The following is a 20,920-nucleotide window of genomic DNA, read 5'->3' as shown; positions in this document are numbered from 1 at the left end:
TGAAGAAGGAATCTTTTGGAGTAGCATTTAGGGATTGCCTCACAGATCCACTGTACAACTAAACAGGTCAATTTCATCTCATTCTCACTATGTACTTTTTTTTATTGTCATAAAAGTAGCTATCCAATGTGAGCTGTAACTCCAATTTGTTCATTTGCCCCAGATCAGATCTAACTTGGTTTTAAAATAAATTGGAATAATCCCAGAATTCAGAAGTAATGGTTATGAGGTTTATAAAAAGCAGAGAGGATAAAGGGCCTGCAGGCAGCAGCAAGATGGATATCAGCAGTATGGCAGGGACAGTGGCCTTAGCATTAGCATCAAAGTGGGCACTAGCACATTTAGGATTGCAAATGAAGCTTGCTATGAAGATCCCAAGAATGATGGGATGGAAAAAGAGACCCAAGGCTAGTGTCTGCCTTGGTAAAATTGGAGCCCAAAATGTAGAAGTAGGTATGATATTTTTTCCTCTCAATAGTATTTTATTTTTCCAAATACATGCAAAGATAATTTTCAACATTCATTTTTCTAAGACTTTGGAATCCAATTTTTTCTCCCTTTTCCCCTTACATTCCCTTCCCTAAGACATCAAACAATCTGATATAAGTTAAATATGTACAATTCTTTTAAACATATTTCCATATTTGTCATGCTGTGCAAGAAAAATCAGATCAAAAAGGGAAAAACTATGAGAAACAAACAAGATGAAAAAAAAAACTATGCTTCAATCCACATTCTCCGTAAGAACTACCTCTGAATGTAGATGGTATTTTCCATCCCAAATCTACTGGAATTGTCTTGAATCATCTCATTATTGAAAAGAACCAAGTCCATCATAGTTGATCATCATATAATGTTGTTGCTGTGTACAATGTTTTTTTTGGTTCTACTCACTTTACTTAGAATCAGTTCATGTGGGTCTTACCAGACTTTTATGAAAGCAGCCTGTTCATAATTTTTTATAGAACAATAATATTCCATTATATTCATATAGCATAACTTATTCAGCCATTCTCCATCTGATGGGCATCCACTCGGTTTCCAGCTACTTGTCTCTACAAAAAGAGCAGCTTCAAAAAATTTTGCACATGTAGATCCTTTCCCCTCTTTTATGAACTCTTTGGGTTATAGACTCAGTAAAGACACTGCTGATTTGTATGCACAGTTTGATAGTCCTTTGGACATAATTCCAAATTGCTCTCCAGAATAGTTGGATCATTTCACAACTCCATCATTAGTGTTCCAGTTTTCCCACATCTCCTCCAACATTTATCATTATCTTCTGTCATCTTAGCCAATCTGAGAGTATGAAGTAGTACCTCATAGTTGTCTTAATGGGCATTTCTCTGATCAACAGTAATTCAGAGCATTTTTTCATATGACTAGAAAGGACTTTAATTTCTTCATCTGGAAATTCTCCATTCATGTCTTTTGACCATTTAGCAACTGAAGGATGACTGATATTCTTATAAAGTTGAGACAGTTCTCTATATAGTTTTTAAATGAGGCCTTTATCAGAAATAATTGCTATAAAAATTGTTTCCCAGCTTTCTACTGCTCTTCTAATCTTGGTTACATTAGTTTTGTTTGTACAATTTTTAAAATTTAATGGAAACAAAATTATCCATTTTTGCATTTCATAATGTTCTTTAATTCTTTGGTCATAAATTCTTCTTCTTTTCACAGATCTAAGAGGCAGACTATCCCTGGTTCTCCTAATATGCTTATAGTATCATCTTTTATGTCTAAATCACAAACTCATTTAGACCTGATCTTGGTATAGAATGTGTTAGATGTTGGTCAAAGTTTGTCATAGTATTTTTAAATTTTCCCAGCAATTTTTGTGAAATAGTGAGTTCTTATCCCAAAAGCTGAAGTCTTTAGATGTATCAAACACAACATTTCTATAGTCATTGACTATTGTGCCTTGCAAACCTAACCTATTCTAGTGGTCTATTTCTTGCTCAATACCAAATGGTTTTGATGATCATCACTTTGTAATATAGCTTTAGGTCTGGTACAACTAGGACACCTTCCTTTGCAAATTTTTTCATTAATTCCCTTGATATTCTTGACCTTTTGTTCTTCAAGATGAATTCTGTTATTTTTTATAAAGTAATTTTTGGGGGCAGTTTGATTAGTATGGCCCTGAATAAGCAGATTTAGGTAGAATTGTAATTTTTAATTACATTAGCTTGGCTAATATAATCACTAATGAGCAACTGATATTTTTCCAATTCTTTTAGTTATAACTTTATTTGTATGAAAAGTATTTTGTAATTACAATTACAAAATTGTGTTCATATAGTTCCTGATTTTTCTTGGCAAGGTCGACTCCCAAATATTTTATTTTGCCTACAATAATTTTAAATTGGATGCTTCTATCCCAAGTAGCTATGATTGCCTGCTACCTTGCCTGCCTTAGTCATTGGGGGGTAGGGGTCAGAGGGTAAATTGTAATAGGTTCCTTGTACTAAGTTTAATCTTCCTTGGTTCTAATGAAATACTCAGAGATATATTATTCATTTTGGGTGGTTGTTTTTTATAGCATGCCCTCCTGGCAGTTACTATTACCAGTCTGTCCTAGGCCCAACAGTACCTTTGACCACTGACCTTTGCAGTGTCAACTCTACCCGGCTCGCCTCCTCTGAGGCCTTCAAAGGTCTCTGGCCACGATTTCTTGAATCTATAGTTTAATAACCAGTAGCACACTCAAGAACAGCCACGTGTAATCTTAAAAGCCTTTATTATACCTACTCACATAATGCCCTGACTTAATGCCATGACTTGTTAACTCCCTAGTGAATAACTGGTCTGAAGACCCACGTGTTCACTACCAAACTCCTTACCTCTCTGGGCTATCCATCAGCTTGGCTCAGCTACCCCAGGTTAGGGAGCCAAGTTAAAGAGAGCGACTTGCTGTCTGCAGTGAGCTTATAAAGGACCTGTGAGGTCACAGACACAGCCAACCAGCAAGAGAGCCGTCACCTATTATGAAGCTATCTCAATATGGCCAGGATCCCACCCACAGGGCAGTCCTATATCCACAGAGATTACTTCGGGGCCACTCAATCTCTTGTTGTGCTGTGGCCGCCCATTTAAAGGACCTTTAAAATTCCCTTCTCTTGTTTTGTGGGAACCGCATCCTTACAGCTTTTACTGATGGTTAAAAAAAAGAACATATAAAATGTGATTCCCTAGTCACCAGGCCCAGCTGAAAGCAGTCTTAAAGTGTTGAGACTAGTGAGATCCTGAAGAACAGGCAGAGCAGCTTTTCCCTAGTGGTAAGGCTCTTTACTTCCAGGTGGCCATCCACACCAGGGCCCATTCCTCGATCTCACATCATTACCTGGGGACAAGCAGGTATTGTCTGTTCTATAATGTTCAAGTCAATTGCCAGCACCCCAGGCAGATGCCCAAGAAAATTTTGTGTCTTAACACTAACAGAGATTGTAAACACCTGTAGACATGTAATAGAAGAATTGCTTTGAAAATGCCCATATGTAATGTACAATCATGAAATAATGGTAACAAAACATGAGACCTTTGAATCATAGACAGTAATAAAATAGAGATAGAAATGGAATGAAAAAATAAGAGTGAACAGATCCTCTAACTCCCAACTTGGGGGCCACTGTGGAGAACCACAAGTAGTAGTGGAAGACAGAGAGAAGCAGGGCACATAAAAAAGTCTGCAATTAGTTTTTTTAAAAAACATGCCAAAAAAGGGTAGTCAACAACATGAAGATTTTCTGTTAATAGGGTTGTATAATGAAACCAAGGAAAGTCAATAGGCAGGCTTTTGTCACAGGTTAGAAACAAGCAGCAATAACTAGTAATGCCTGGTACTGTTTAGTAGTTAGAACCTTTGAATTTGCTAGTTGAAAATAATCCAATGATAGAAAAAAGAAATCAAATTAGTTGTAAAGAAATTAACAAAGGAAAAACTTCTGGTTCTGATGATTTCATGAGATTTCTATCATACTCTTATGGAACAAACTAGTAGTCATACCTCACAATTTATTTTCAGAAACTGAGAAAGAAAGAATCTACCTGAATTCTTTTATAAAGCAAATACAGCCTAATAACCCATTCCAGTGAATTATAAAGCCCAGGAGAATTATAGATCAATATCATTAATGAATACTTATCAAAAATTTTAAGCAAAAGCCTATCAAAAGACTAGAAAAATTCATCCAAGCAAAGAATTTATCATGACTAAGTTGTATTTATACAAGGAGGGCAAGAATGATTTAATATTAGGAAAACCATCAGTATAATTATGTCCAAAATGAAAACATCAAAAATCACATGATTATCTCAACAAAGGTAGAAAGAACATTAGAAAAATGCAACACTCATTTGTATTGAAAATCCTACAAAATATAGACATGGAGAACTGGTTTTAATATTTTAATATCTCATAAAGAATTTTTTAAAAGTAGGTATCTTGCAATGTGGATACAATGGAACTTTCTCCAATAAATATGGAAGTAAAGCAAATATGTCCACTATCTCTGCTATTGTTTCATATAATTCTGGAAATAATCAGCAATAGCAAGAATACAAGAGAAATAAATAAAATGCATAAAAATGGGTAAAGAGGAAATAAAAAATCTATTTGATGATTTCCTTAGAAAATCCTAGGATTCAGCAAAGATAACTGCTACAATTAATAGCAAAGTTGTGGATTACAAAACAAATCCTCAAAATTCAAAAGCATTTCTATGTAATAATAACAAAATTCAAGAATCAATAGTAAAAAGTGAAATCCTATGTATTCTGATGGAAATGGATATCTTCAACATAGAGAAGAGCTAATCCAATTCCAGTTGATCAATGATGAACAGAATCAGCTACATCCAGAAAAGAAACACTGGGAAATGAGTGTAAACTGTTAGCATTTTTTGTTTTTCTTCCCAGGTTATTTTTACCTTCAGAATCCAATTCTTCATTTGCAACAACAACAACAACAAAAATTTCGGTTCTGCACATATATATTGTACCTAGGATATACTATAACATATTTAATATGTATGGGAATGCCTGCCATCTAGGGGAGGGGATGGAGGGAAGGAGGGGAAAAATTCGGAACAGAAGGGAGTACAAGGGATAATGTAAAAAATTACCTATGCATATGTACTGTCAAAAAATGTTATAATTATAAAAGTAATAAAAAAAAGAAAAAAAAGAAATATACCCATGTAGATACACATGGCTAACTCCAGAAGCAAGCAAGATAAATAGATATGGACTTTAACTCCCAGAAACAAAGAGTCTCCCACAGTAGAAAATTTTAATATATTAACAACTATCAAACTAAGATAACACAAATAAAATGTAAAAATGGACAGGAAAAAAAAAAGAGAAATCCTGTTAAAAAAATAAAATAACTATAGATTGAATAAAGTATCTGGAGATAAATCTACTAACATATGCAAATATGTATAAATTTAAATTACAAAAGGTTCTTTAAAGAATTAAAGAGCAACTTAAATAGTTGGAAAATATTCAGTGTTCATGATTAAGTTATAACAATATGATAAAAATTACAGTGCTTCCAAAGTTAATTTGCACTTTTAATGCAATACCAACAAAATTATCAAAGGGCTATTTTACAGAATTCAATAAAATAACGAAAATCTATTTGACAAACCAAAAGATCTAGAATACCATAGGAAATAATGAAAACAGTCATGAATGAAGGGAAAATAGTACTTCCAAGCTTCAAATTGTCTTATAAAACAACAGTTGTCAAACTCTTGGTTAAAAAACATTAAAGTAGATCAATGAAACAGACTTGACGAGGGAGAATTAGAAATAATTATGTTCAATATATCAGAAAACATAAATTATAAAAGAACAATTTGAAAAAAGAAAGTGCTGAGGAAAATGGAAAGCAGTTTGCCAGAAATTAGTCTTAGACCAACATTTCATGCCATATTCCATAGTACATTTTAAAAATGAACACATTAATTTATTATTAAATGTCATACCATAAAAGTATTAGAATTGAAACAGATCATGTACATTTCATAGCTATGGATAAGAGATTATATTCTTAACTGTAAAAAAACCTAGAAAATTGATTAGATGAAACTGAAATTGTTCTTCATAAGCAAAAATAATGTGTAGGTCAGAAGGGAAGTGGATGAATGGGGGAAAAATCTGTATCAAATTTATTAGATAAAGGTTTGTAATCTAAGATATGTAAAAATCAATAGAGACAGCCAAGATGACAGAGTAACAGACAGAAATGCAAGTAGTCCATTCACTAAAAAACTCTAAACAGTTAGAAAATATGCACCAGTTGCAAGTCTAAATGGGCAATCTAAGAAAAATTCACAGAAAGTCAATTTTTTTTTTTTTTTTTCTGAGATGAGAACACAGAGAGAAAAACAGAGAGCTCTGGAGACACTGAAGATGGGATCTGGTCAGGGGCACATCAGGAGAATCATTCCAGCATTGTTACTGAAAGAAGCTTGGGGATATGCCCTAGTTCTAGAAGAAGCAACAGAGCCCTATAGAGCAGTGTGTCCTTGTGCAAGGTTGCAGGAACAGGTGCCAACTTACAGTGTAATGGACTGACATCCAGTTTCAGGGCACAGACCCAAGGACTGAGAAAGTGATGCCAAAATATGTATAAGCAAAGTCCCAAATTAAAATACAATGAGGACATAAATTAATCTAGAATTTCTGAAAGTGATTGAGCAAAAGATTAAAAAAAAATTTTTTTTAAACAAAGAGGAGAATACTACCAAAAAAAATTGGAAAAGAAACAGAGAGCTAGGGAAGAAAGCAATGAAAACCCCAATTCCATATAGGCTCTTCCTGGAAACCCAGAATCATCGATGACCTATCTGAACTAATTCCTTGATCATCCACTGTCACTCTTTTGAGAAGATGAAGCCAAGATTTCTCACCCACCCAAACAAGATTCTAATAGCTGTTGTCTCTTGGTCTCCAGAACTCTTAATAAGTTCAGTGCCTGACTCACAGGCACTCACTTTTATTAAGGGACTTCATTATACAAACTTAATCTCCCTCAAAAATCTAATCTCCCATTTCTTTAATTTATATTCATTTCCCAAAACATAATCTTCCACTATACCTCAGGTACACTGAATTAGTAATACCTTTTCTATTACCATTACCCACAATAGTCCTATATTCATTTTCATGAACTTTGAAGTTCCTTTATCTGATCACAATCTGTTACCATTCCATTTCTCTCTTACAATTCCTAACCCCTTTTTATATGCTCACCATGACCGCCAATCTCTCCTCTTGCAATAACTTTTCGTAAGGTCTTCCTGTCTCAAGTCTTTCTCTATTTCAATTCACCTTCAACTCAGTTAGCTACCAAAGTGATCTTCCTAAAGCAAAAGTATTACTATAGCATACTCTTATTCAATTGCCTCTCTATTACTTGTAGGATCAAATCCTATTTCACAGTCAAAATCTTCTATAATCTGGATTTTGCCTACTTTTGTTATTACTTTACTCTTTTTCATGTACTTTGTGATCCAGTGATTCTTTCCTTTGTCATTGTTCCTAATACAAGACACGTCAACTCGATATTATTTTCACTAATTGTTCTTGATGCCTGGAATTCTCTTTTTGAGCCTGTCTCCTATATCTTCTCTCTAGAAACTGGAAGCTAGGAGGATCTGGGATGACTCAACACTTGTAGAATAAAAGAAGACTCAAAAAGTTGATCAAAGGGATTGGTGGAAGTTTGGCTTCTGCCTCTCACCAACACTATTCTGTCCCTCCTGCAGGGTAGGAACTTTATCTCCATAAATAAGGAGAGAGTACCAAACCAATGGACTTTAGGATAAGGATTACAAATTATATTCAACAAAGGGTTAGTGAAGAATTAAAAATTCATTGGAGACTAAATTTAAATACAAAGAATTGGTGGGTCAAAGAACTTTAATATGAGTAATAGAAAAATTACCAGCCTATTTCTTGACTTTGCTAACATGGGGCTCTGCTTCATAAGTAAAGGGGGCATCATCCCAAGCTTTAGATTTTTTAGGCAATTGTTTTCAGAGATAGCTCTTGGGACCTGTAATATTTTGGGACTTCCAAGGTGCTATGATCTAGGAAGAGGTCAGAGTGCTGGAGCAGAGGTGCTCCTCCTCACCTCAAGACTCTGATTTGGTTCCATGTATGGGCAATGCATCAGAGGCCTGTATGCAGTGCCAAGCAGGTGGTGTCACTATTGACTTGCCCAGAGCTCCTTGCCCAGAGCTCGAGAACTTGCTGCTGGCTTGTCAAGCATGGCATGCACTCAATTGTGCTCCCCTCTTGTCCCAGTAATCTCAGTTGTCCTGGGCTGGGTTACTGTTTTGCCCAATCCTTTAGTTAATTTTGCCACTCCAGAGTTCATTTTTAAGATTGGGTTTGGAGGGGAATTTGGGAGAGGTTGGTTGAGTGTCTGCTTTTACTCTATCATCTTGATTCCTTTCCCTCCCAAATCTGTTCCTTTTTAGGCAGTATTTTACATTTCTGAAAGTATTCTTCCATTTCATCTGGGCTAATAGATTTTTTTGACATACATTTGGGTGAAGTCATTTCTGATGGTTTCTTTTATTTCATCTTCAGTAGTTGTGAATTCTCCTTTTTTTCTCTTTTGATACAAATAATTGGTTTCCCCCTCTATTTTATTAGATTTTTTAAGGTTTCTTTGCTTCCAATTTTGTTTCTCCCTTTCATTTTTGGAAAATGGATATTCAATGAAATAGAGGACTTTCAAGGATTTCTGTGAAAAGACCAGACTTGAATAGAAAATTTGACTTTCAAATACAAGATGCAAAAGAAGCATAAAAAAACTGAAAAGGAACAAGAAATCATAAGGGATTTTGATAAGATAAGTTGTTTATATTCCTACTTGGGAAAAGTAGAACTCTTAGAACTTATTATTAGGGTACTTAGGAGTATGCATAGCAGATATAATAGGATGAATATCAAAAATAAAATAAAGGGGTAAGAGAAAGGAATGCACTGGGAAAAGGGAATAGGAAGAGGTGGAGGAGGGGTGAACTGTCTCACATAAAAGAGGTTGTGTCATATAGAAAGAGCTTTTACAGTGGAGAAAAAGATGGTGGATATATGGGAAAGAAGCATTTGAATCTTATTCTCATTGAAATTGACTCAAAGAAGGAATAACATACACAGTCAGTTGGAAGTAGAAATCTATCTTACCATGCAGGAAAGTAGAAAGGGAAAAAAGGTAAGAGAAGATTGGAAGAGCTAATAGAGAGGAAGGCAGTCTGAGGTAGGTAAAAGTCAGAAGCAAAGCACTTTTGAGAATGGACAGCTTAAGAAGAGAGAGAGTAGGATAAATGGGAAAATAGGATAGAGAGAAATACATAGTTGGTAATTGTTACCATGGGAAAGTTGTTTTTTTAATAGTAAATTTCTTTAATACAGACTTCATTTCTCAAATAAACCAAAAAAATAAAATTTATAGAAATAAGAGCCATCCCTCAATTAATAAATGCTTAAGAAATATAAACAGGAAGTTTTCAGACAAAGTAATCAAAGCTATCTATAGTTACATGAAAAAAAGTGCTCTAAATCACTATTGATGAAAGAAATGCAAATTAAAACAAATCTGAGCTACTACCTCATACATATCAGATTGTCTAATATGACAGAAAAGGAAAATGACAAATGTTGGAGAGGATGTGAGAAGATTAAAACATTAATATACTAAGTTGTACATGTATTCAACCATTTTAGAAAGCAACTTGGAACTATGCCCAAATGGTATTAAAACCATGTATCTACCTCAACAAAGTAATAATATTACTAGCTCTGTTTCTCAAAAAGATGAATACAAAAAGAAAAGGAACTTATGTGTACAAAAATATTTATAGCAACTCTTTTAGTGATAGCAAAGAATTGGAAATTGAGGAGATATTCATCAACTGGAGAATGGCAGAATAAGTTATGGTATATGATTGTGATGGAATACTATTGTTCTTTAAGAAATGCTAAGTAGAACACTTCCAGAAAAATATGGAAAAACTTACATGAACTGATGTAAAATGGAAGGAGCAAAACCAGGAGAACATTGTACCTGTGCAATACTGTATGATGATCTATCATTAATAATTCTCAGCAATATAATGATTCAAAACAATTCTGTAGCACTTATGACAAAAGGTGTTCCTCTTCAGAGAAAGAAATGGTAGAGCCAGGATGCAGATTGAAGATACTTTTTCTTTCTTTTTCTTAAGTTTTTTTTTTTTTTTTGGTATACTTTTTATTTTTCTTGTGTATGTTTTTTTTATTATTTATGTTTTCTTTCACAGAATGACTTACATGGAAATGTGTTTTGTCTAGGTTATACACATGTATAACCTATGTCCAATTACTAGCCTTTTCAATGGAGAGGAGCTATAAGAGATAAGAGAATTTTAAAATGCAAATTTGAAAAAATATTAAAATTATTATTATATATAATTGGGAAAAATAAAATATTAAATAAGATTAAAAGAGTTGGCTGAAAGAGGGAATAATATACAAAATTGGGTATAGAAATCTATCTTACCCTAGAGCAAAGTATGAGGGGAGGGGGATAAGAGAAGAAGAGCTCATATTAGAAAGGGCAGATTGGAAGAGGTCATAGAAAGGATAAATAAGAGAAAAGTAGGATGGAGATAAATACACAGTTAGTAATTATAATTATGAATGTGAATGGGATGAACTCACCCATAAAATGGAAACAGCAAAGTGGATTAAAAACCAGAATCCTACAATGCATTGCTTGCAAAAAGCACACTTTGAGAGACATGCACAGTGTAAAAGTAAGGAGACAGAGCAGAATTTATTAAGCTTCAGTTGAAGTTTAAAAAAAAAAAGCAGGGGTAGCAACTATGAACTCAGACAAGGCAGATCTTACTAAAAGAGATAAGCAAGGAAACTACATTTTGCTAAAAATGTACTATAAACAATAACAATTCTAAACATGTATGCACCAAATGGCATAGCATACAAATTCTTCAAGCAGCCCTCTCCCTTTAGAGACCCTTCCCCCTCTTATGCCTTTCCCCTACTATTTCTCTTTCCCTTCTGCTTAGTCTATCCCTTCCCTTTTCCCCTTTCCTCTCTCACTTTTCTACGATGAGAGATGTTTCTCGGTGAAACCAAATATAGCTAATATTCTTTCTTTGGGCCAAATCTGATGAGAGTAAGATTCACACAATATTCAGCACCCTCTCATCTTTCCCTCAATTATAGTATGTTTTCTTTGCCTTTTCCTGAGATGTAATTTTCCACATTTTACCTCCACTTTCTCCCTTTTTTTTCTGTTACAATCCCCTTTCCATTTTTAGTTTCTTTTTTATAACAGTAAAATCAGATTATACATGTATTCTCAATGTATACCCACAGAAATACAGTTTTTTTCTTTTTATCTTTTTGTGCTTTTCTTGAATTCCATATTTGGAGATCAAATTTTTTGTTTAGCTCTGGTCTTTTCATCAAAAATACATGAAATTCACAAGTTTCATTGAATGTAGCATACAAATTCTTAAAGGAAAAAGTTAATGAGTTACAGAGGAAAAAGACAATAAAACTACACTAGTAGAATTTTCCCTCTTAGCATTAGATAAATCTAAAAATAAAATAGAAAGGAGTAAGAATATGAATAGAATTTTAGGAAGTTAGATATGATAGATCTCTGAAGAAAACTAAATAGGAATAGAAATATATCTTTTCTCAGTAGCAAATGGCATCTATACAAAAACTGATTATGTATTAGGGCATAAAAACCTCAAAATCAAATGCAGACTACATCTAGATAAACTACAAAAAGGCATATGCAATTTCTGAGCTGCTAGTTGCCAGTTCCTATAATTCACAAAGAGGAAGTGCTCATGGAAAATAGTCTGGGGTTTTAATGTGACCTCTAGCTCCTTCTTGATCAATGTATTTTTAAAAATAGTGCTTACAACTACATAATCCAGTTGAAATTGCTGTCCATTAATTATGATTCATAATATTATTAAAGGAAAATCAAGAATGTTTATATGACCAACTTTTGACCATTGTATAATAGAGGGGAATTATAATTATCTTCCACAAAATTTTTCTTGGGGCTTCTGGTCTAATATTGCAATTTATAAAGTGTGATCCAAAAATCCCTGAAGCCTCCTTCTGGAATCTTTCAAGGTCAAAGCTATTTTTATAATATTACTAACTTATTATATGCCTTTTGAAATATGTATACATATATATTAATGTGAGGCCAGATTTTCGTTATATACTTCAATTAAAATAATACATCGTAATAGACTGAATGCAGAAACAAACAGGAGAATTTAGCTGTCTTCTATTGTCAGACCTTAAAGAGATTGGCTAAAATATATGAAACAATGTTATTCTTCTCATTAATTTTTTTGCTTTGAAAAGTTTATTTTCCTAAAAGATGTTATGTTAATATGTAACAGGTTTGTTATTTTAAAAATTAGATTAATAAATATTTTAAACTTTATTAGCTTCAATTTCAAATATAGTACATACATGTAGCTATAACCAATGTAAACTAAATCTCTTTGGAGTCCTCAAAAATTAAGAAGATAAAAGATTTCACATGTGCAAAAATATTTGTAGCAGCTCTTTTTGTGGCAGCAAAGAACTGGAAAATGAGTAGATACCCATCAATTAGGGAATGGCTGAAAAAGTTGTGGTATGTGAAGGTGATGGATTATGAAAAATGATGAACAAGCTGATTTTAGAAAAGCCTGGAGAAATTTACATTAATTGATGCTGAGTGAAACAAGCAGAACCAGAAATACATTTTATATAGTAAGAGCAAAATTGCACAATGATCATCTATGAAAGATTTGGTTCTTCTCAGTGATTCAGTGATCCGAGACAATCCCAATAAACTTTGAATAAAAAATGCCATCTACATCCAGAAAGAGAACTATGGAGATTGAATGTAAATCAATACATGCTAAGCTCACTTCTTTTTTTCCCCTCTTCTGTGGTTTTTACCCTTTTGTTCTATTTTTTTTCTCAATATGATTCATAAAGAAATGTGTATTTAAAAAGTTAAATACATGTACAACCAGAAAAATTAAATTAAATTATAAAAAAGAAGGTGTTCTTAGATAAAATTTTCTTGAGAACTGTTTCTCTAAGTTATGGTGGTATTCCTCATGCTTTTGAAAGGAGACCTATAAAACAATACCTTGGACAGATTATGAATTCTTACTCCTGCAACCAAGTCTATAGGTTCATCCTGCACATAACGGTTTTTCTGAGATGTATTAAAATCATTCTTTATTTCTTCTTTCTTTGTAGCCTTACGTGGCTTTCCAGACCAATAGGAGGGCTAGGAAAGAAATTTTTAATGAATTACAAAGTTTGAATTATACTATAGTTTATTTCTTTATGCTGTTTCTCTAAAGTAATGATGTTTAAATCATATTTTAAGAAACTGTATCTATGTCCTTTCATTGACTTACCTTGTAATTTTAAAGATATACTCCCACAGGAAAAAAATGGGCAATGACATGAAAAAATTACAAATTAAGAATCTATCTCATATTTAAAATTAACATCACAACATACTATGGTGTTTTGTTCAAGAAATCGTTTACTAACTTGGATTTATATGAGAATGCAAGAATATTTTAACCTTTGGGGGAAAAAATAGCTGACATAAGTAATCCTAATAAATAATCATATAAAAACTCAAACATCCCAAACCATATGATTATCCCAAAGCTTTCCTAAAAGAATAGCACTTATTTATGCTAAAAACTCCACAAAATATAGAAACAGAGGAACCTATTTTTAGTATACTAAACTCTATATAAAACTAACATCATATACAATGAGAATAAATTGGAAAATTTCTCATTATCAGAGTAAAGCAGGAATTTCCACTGTTCCCACTATAATTTTATATGGTTCTCAAAATGCTAGTAATAGCAATATGGCAAGAAAAAGAAATCAAAGACATAAAGATAAGAGGAGATAAAAACTATCTCTGTTTTTACTGAGAAAATCCTAAGGAATCCGCAAAGATTGTCATAATAACACAATTACAGGCTATAAAACAAAGCTTCAAAAGCTGTAATATTTCAACAAAATGACAACAAAAACCAAAAAAATCAATAGGAAAAAGGGAAATTTCATTCCAAGTAACTACAAAATGCATAAGCATCTGGGGAACAATTGGCAAAAATATACCCCCAAAAAAGAATAGATTCAACTACAAAGTGAAACTTAAATAAATTCAGTGCTTATGATTGAGTCATGCCATATAAAAGGACACTGTCACCAAAGTTAATTTACACTTTTAATGTTATACTAAATTATTAAAGGTATTTTACAAAATTTGATAAAATAAGAACAAAATCTACATGGAAAAAAAGCATGTAGAATATACAGTGAAAGAACAAAAAGGGACAAAGGGGAATAGCACTTCTAGACCTTAAACTATATTATAAAGCTGCAGTCATCAAACTTTTAATGTTTAAAAAATATAGAGATAGATCATTGGAAGAGACTAGACAAATGAGAATCAGGAAAAAATGGAAATCAGTAAGACAGTATTTCATAAAGGGGAAAAAGAAATTATTTAGGAATGAACTCCCTATTTCATAAAAACTGCTAGGAAAATGGAAAACAGTCTGACAGAAATCAGGCTTAAACCAATACCTTTCACTATATTCTATTTTAATACATTTTAAATGGATATATAATTTTAGTATTAAAGACTACCATAAAACTAGATGAGAGATAGATCATATAATTTTTAGCAATGATTAGGAGATGTATTCTTAATTCTAACAAATTACAAGCAATTACAAAAGTTAAAATAGCTAACTTCGATGCCATGAAATAAAATATTTCTGCACAAATAAATGCATGTAGGATAAGAAGGAAAGCTATTGGGGACAGCTAGTTGGTATAGTAGATAGAGCACCAGCCCTAAAGTCAGGAGGACATGAGTTCAAATCTGCCTCAGACACTTAACATCTACTAGCTGTGTGACCCTGGGCAAGTCACTTAACCCCAATTGCCTCCACAAAAAATAAAGGGAAAGAAGGAAAACTGTTGAAAGGGAAGAAAATAGTTGTTTCCTATTTCTCAGATATGAAGGTTTAATACCTGAGATATAATTAACACCCACATATATATGCACATATGTATATATGTGATTGTAATGTTCTGGTTAGCTTTCTGGAGGTCCTCCAAATGGGCCTTGATTTCAGCAGAATAATCACCACAAGAATAGTCAGGAATAAAGTCCAAAGTCTTTATTATCTCCTTCATAGTCTGCCTCCTTTGCCTGGGGGACCTTCAGATGAGCCTTGATCTTAGTGGATGAACGCAGAAGTCAGGGGAGCCACCAGAATGGTGGGAGATGGAATGTCTATGGCTAACTTTATCCTCAGTTTAAATACCCTATTACAATTACATCATCTGTATAACTATTATATCACCATGCCAAGTACTAAGTATATGTAAACTAGATAACCATTGTCTCATTAATTCCACTGAGTTAACACCTTGTTTCAAATATACTTCTCAAGGGTTCCAGCTCTACATGTGATCAAAATACAAACATTTATATAAACACAGAGATATCTTTGTAAAAAGATATTTATCATAAACTATATTCCTATGTATGTTTTCACTCATTTTATTCACATTGTATTCAACTCTTCCTGATTGTCCTTGGGGATTTCTTGAAAAAGACACTGGAGTGGTTTGCTTGTTTCTTCTCTGGTTCATTTTACATCTGAGAAAACTGAGGCAAATACTGTTAAGTGATTTGCCCAGCAGCACACTGCTAGTAAGTATCTGAGGCCAGATATAAACTTATGAAGAATCTTCCTGATTCAGGTTTATTACCTAGCTGTACTTAAGTGTACATATATATATATACACACACAGATATGTATGTATGTATATGTGTGTATGTGTATATGTGTGTATGTGTGCATGTGCATATGTGTGTAAGGTGTATAAAACCAAAAGCTACTTAGACATAGATAAGTGGTCAAAAAATGTAAACAAGTAGTACCCAAAAGAAGAAATATGAAGAATTTAATAACCATATTATGAACATCGGCAAAGATGACAAAAGATGGGAATAATCAATGTCAAAAAGCAATTTTGTATTTTGGAAACTGATTTTTGAATTGTACAAATAAAATGACTAAAAATGATTATCCTTAATATTGGAAAATTCCATTATTAGTTTTGAAGAGGCCTTAAAGAGATTTCTCATATATACCAAAATATTTTTTGCAGTAAATTTTTGTGATAGCCAAGAAAAAGTAGATACCCTTTGATTAGTTAATGGCTAAATAAACTGTGGTATATGAATGTAATGTAATATTACTATGCTAGAAGAAAAAATGAATGTGATGAATTCAGAAAAGTAAGGAAAGTTTTACATTAATTGATAGTGGCATAGAACCAAGGAAATAATATACTCAATGAGGATGATAATATAAAAAAATAACAAAAAAGATTAAAAGTGAATTTTACAAAATTATAAAAGAAGCATGGCTCAAAAGAAAAGATATGAAAGGGCACTCTCATCCTATTTTCTTATGAGGTGGGAAAGCCCCAAGTGTTATACACTGCACATATTTTCACCTTTTTTTCTATACATTGATCCATAATATTTATTCTTTTTTCTTTTTTTGTCTTTAAAATACTATTTATTATATGAGATGACTCCTTGGGAGGAAGATTTGGAAGGAGAGTTGGAAAAATTGTGGGAGGACAATCAAAACAAATACATTAATAAAAACTCATTTAAAATTTTAAAAATTAAATGACTATTACAATGAAGCATTCTCTATAACAACACTATTTTCATGTCCTAGAATAATAATGCTTTTTAAAATATGAGCACAAGTTACCTATATTGAATAATCTCCTCTTCCAATAATGATATATTACCAAAGAGCAGGATATTAAGCTCTATAAGGAAAAAAGAAAAGTTAAATACTTGAGTTCTGCCATCAACTCTATTCCTCCCATATCTGAGGAGAGAGGAGAAATCCATAGTTGTAGGAGTTTTTCCTACCTTGCCAACTACAAAGCATTCCTGAATTAAGCAGAACAGAATTGAGTGAGACAATTCTTTGTAGCTATGGAACACAAATCTCAAGAATTCACTTCTGTAAGAAATCCCAAGCACGATAGTCAATAAAGTAGCATTTGTAAAATGTCCACTATGTGCCACACATTGTGCTAGCCAAAGGGGGAAATAAATATAATGAAATAATTTCTTTCAATGAGATTACATTCTATCAGAGGACATCTCTAAACTCAGAGCACCAAACGTACAAAAAAACCTGTACTTTCTGAGACATGAGAGTCTAGAATATTTGTTCCATATGCTTCTAGGTGCACCTCATCCTTTAATATCATGGGTGCTAAATATGAATTCACTGAAGTTTTCATATCCAAAGCAGCATTCATTATCTGCTGTCACATTTTCAGAACAATAAGAGATTCTGAGCATCAACTATGAATTTTTATATGCAAATGCAAAAAATACAGACAATAAGAATGATTAACTGGAAGTGAAAATGCAAAGAGGCAAATTTGATCTCAAAAGTATCACTGAAACATATAAGACTTATGAATGGAATATAAATCAGGATGTGTAGGACTTGTTTAGGGGGAAAAATGGTAAATGGGGTAAGTACATAGAATTTTATATTGAGAAGAAAACAAAACATGAAGCAGTTAGGAATTAAGACTGGGGAAAAATAACAGAAAGCATTTGCGTGAATATGAACACAGGCAGAAAAGAAACTATTTGGTTACTGAAATATGCTAAAGGTCATCTGAATAGAAAAGAATAGATGAGGAATTTGGAAAATATTACAGGATAGAGAATTTGATCATATACATATGTGTGGGACAGTAGTGACCACAAAAATAATCAGAAACTTTTGAGCTAAGAAAAAAGCAAAAAGGGATTTATTATGCTCTCAGTAGAAAGGGCAACTCCCAACAGACAAGGTGTTGTCAATGGAATGCAAAGCACAAACTGCAAAACACAAGATTAAATAGAACACCCACGCCCCTTGAACACTTTAAATTCAGAAATCTATTTCAGAAACAAAAGAATTTTAGTAAATAACAAAATCATAATTTAAATTTCCCTAGAGAAATGCTATACAAGTAGATATTGTTAGCTGAATTCCCAAAGCCAAAACTGATTTTAAAAGAAGTGCTTAAATGCTAATTAAGAGTTGATGGGAAACAGGAGAGGAAATGTTCATCCAAGACAATCGTATACCTGCAGCTTTTTAGCGATAGTTCAATTTATTATTGTCAAGTCACAATTAGGGCATAGTTCAAGGCCACATTCTCATGAAAGGTCTTCACTCAGTTAATTCCTCATGAACCCTCTGCTTTTATTTAGCTTTTGAAGACCTCTCACACCATTTTGTGATACATTTCCTTAACCATCTTGTTCTCAGTCTCCAATTCCTCTGGATCTGGTTTGTCCTTTTTCTTTACGGGGGTTCATCCTCATCAGGAACCAAAGAACCTGTTTTCAGTTTGATTCCTTGGTCCCACCCTCTAAAAGTCCAAGTCTAATTGGATGTCCCCTTCCAGGTTGTTCAGTCTTTCCTCTGTGGAAATCCCAGTCATGTACCTAAGGTTAAATTTACCTGTAAAATCTATTAGTGGGCCATCCCATGGCTGCCTTGTGATGTCTTTCTCCTTCTCCCATGCTTTGTGGTATCGCCCTAATTCTACTATGTTTCCCAACCCCGCCTCTCCTCCTTACAGCTAACTAACTCTTTTAGGGCGTTAGGTGCCTTTTAGGACTTAGCCTGCCAGCTAAGGACATGCCCCAACTTCACGGGGTACTTCCTTTCTACTAGGGAAATTGTGAATTCCACTGAGGAACTTGTCCTTCATGTGCCCTCCCAACTTTATTTCATATTTACCATCCTTTCATTTTGTCTGTAACCTATTTCCCCAAATAGGTTACCTTTTGCCAAAGAAAATGACCATTGTCCTTGGGTGCTCTGTTGTAGGTGAAACCACTACTTGGAGAGGCAGTGGCCAGAGATCTCTGAACACCTCCAATTGGGTTAAGATTGGTAGAAGCACTGTACTAGACAGTGGCCAGAGATTCTTCTGAGGGTCTGAGAATTAGGAGTGACTGGTAGTAGTGGCTCCTCAGTGGGAAGAAGCCACAGGAGTTATCTTCCCTTTGTTGTTCAAGCACATATTTGAATAGCATACAACACATTCCCCTTCATCCTCCACTGCTCTTCTCCATATTTATGAAGTAAAAGTCAATAAGTATTTATTAAGTGTTTTAATTTGTATGCAGGCAAAAAACAGTTCCTGATCTCAAGGAATTCAAAAGTTCAAAGAGGTTATATATAACATGTAAATAATAACGTAAAAACAAGATATAAAAAGCCTTCTCACATAAAGTAGGATTTAATCCCATGAATATGGAAAGATTTAAAAGAACTGATGAAGCAAGTGAAGCAAGCAGAGCCAAGAAATCAATATGCATAATAAGTAGAAAAACCATGCACACACAAACACACACAGAAAGTTGAAAAACAAATGCTGCAAAAGTATAAAGAACAAGCACAGATCAAAAGAAAAGACACGAAAGGATGTTCTTACCTCTTTAAGGCACACAGTTGTTGAATATTACTTTTGTTTTTCAACTTTTTCACTATATTGAAAGGTTGTGAAAATATTTTCCTCTATTTTGTACAAAAGATAGATTTTTAGCTAAGATTTGAAATAAACAAGGCAGAGACAAAGGGAAAATATTCCAAGTATGGGAGTCAGCCAGTGAAATAGAAAGGTTCTGGAAATGGACTGTGTGAGGAACGGCAAGGAGGTCAGTATTACTGGATCATGAAATAAATGGAGGATAACAAGTAAGGTAAAAAAATGTAAGACGACTGGAAAATGGAGGGGGACAGGTAATGAAAGACTTCAGAAGCTCAATAGAAAGTTTTATATCATATTACAGAAGTAAAGGAGAATTACTGGAATTTAATAATAAGGCAATAACATGGTCAGACTTGCATTTTAGGAAGATCACTGACAATTGAATGAAAAACTGGACTGGGGAAAGACATGGGGCAGTAAGACTAGCCAGAAGGTTTTTACAATAGTCTGTGCATGAGATGACAAGAGACTGCACCAGGATGATTGTCATGTCAAGAAATGTAATCACTACAGAAATAATACTTGGCGACTTACTGGATATGGGGAGGAATGAGAGAAAATAAGTAGGGAATTATATCTAGTTTGGAGCCTGGCTAACTGGGAATTAGCCCTTATAGTTAACAAGAAGTTTAGAAAGTCGAGGAGGGAGCTTGAGGAAAAAGAAAATGAGTTTTGTTTTGGAGTTTAAGATGTAGCTCAAGATAAGCAGCTCAAGATGAGAGATGGGAGATCAAGAGAGAGCTTAGAACTGGAAAAAGGGATTTGAGAATCATCTATATAGAGATGAAAATTGAAAGCATGGGAACTGATGCCATCATTAACTGATGAAAGAGGGAGAAGAAAAGTGGGACAAAAACTAAGTCAGCCAAACTTGATAGTTAGCTTCCCATTCCATAATTTAACCCCACACAACAAACTGATTCACATAAAAGGGGATTGTGTAGTTCGTGGTGTTTCAGGTCTATTTTTCCACTGTCTCTTCTATTCCTTTTTTGAAATAAGTTTTTATTGATATCTTTTTTTTCAATAGTATTATGGTTTTCCTTAGAATCTTTCCCTCTTCCTCACTCAGCCATTCCATGACAAATAGCATTGTCTGACAAAAATCTGTACAATTTATTGGAAAAATTCTGAAAATAAGTGTATTACTTAACCTCTGTGGACCTCCCACATCAGTAATGAGGTAGGAACAGCCTCT

At 33.5% G+C, this 20,920-nt stretch overlaps 1 protein-coding gene across 11 annotated transcripts in view; it reads right to left on the bottom strand.

The window, feature by feature from the left end:
• Positions 1-20,920, bottom strand: part of LOC141551272 (phospholipid-transporting ATPase ABCA3-like) — a 249,925-nt gene that overhangs the window by 96,877 nt on the left and 132,128 nt on the right. For 10 of the 11 annotated variants that reach the window (XR_012484816.1, XR_012484817.1, XM_074282726.1 and 7 more), the window contains one exon: positions 13,211-13,354. The exons of the other annotated variant lie outside the window; for it this stretch is intronic. Coding sequence is in view for 8 of the 10 variants with exons in the window: in XM_074282726.1 (XP_074138827.1) it covers positions 13,211-13,354 (144 nt within the window). In the remaining 2 variants the exon portion in view is untranslated. The remainder of the gene's footprint in view (positions 1-13,210; positions 13,355-20,920) is intronic. 11 annotated transcript variants of the gene reach the window in all.

This window comes from Sminthopsis crassicaudata, chromosome 1 (assembly GCF_048593235.1).
Source record: "Sminthopsis crassicaudata isolate SCR6 chromosome 1, ASM4859323v1, whole genome shotgun sequence".
In the NCBI taxonomy this organism is placed as follows: Eukaryota; Metazoa; Chordata; class Mammalia; order Dasyuromorphia; family Dasyuridae; genus Sminthopsis; species Sminthopsis crassicaudata.
This window is presented reverse-complemented; position numbering and strand designations above follow the sequence as displayed.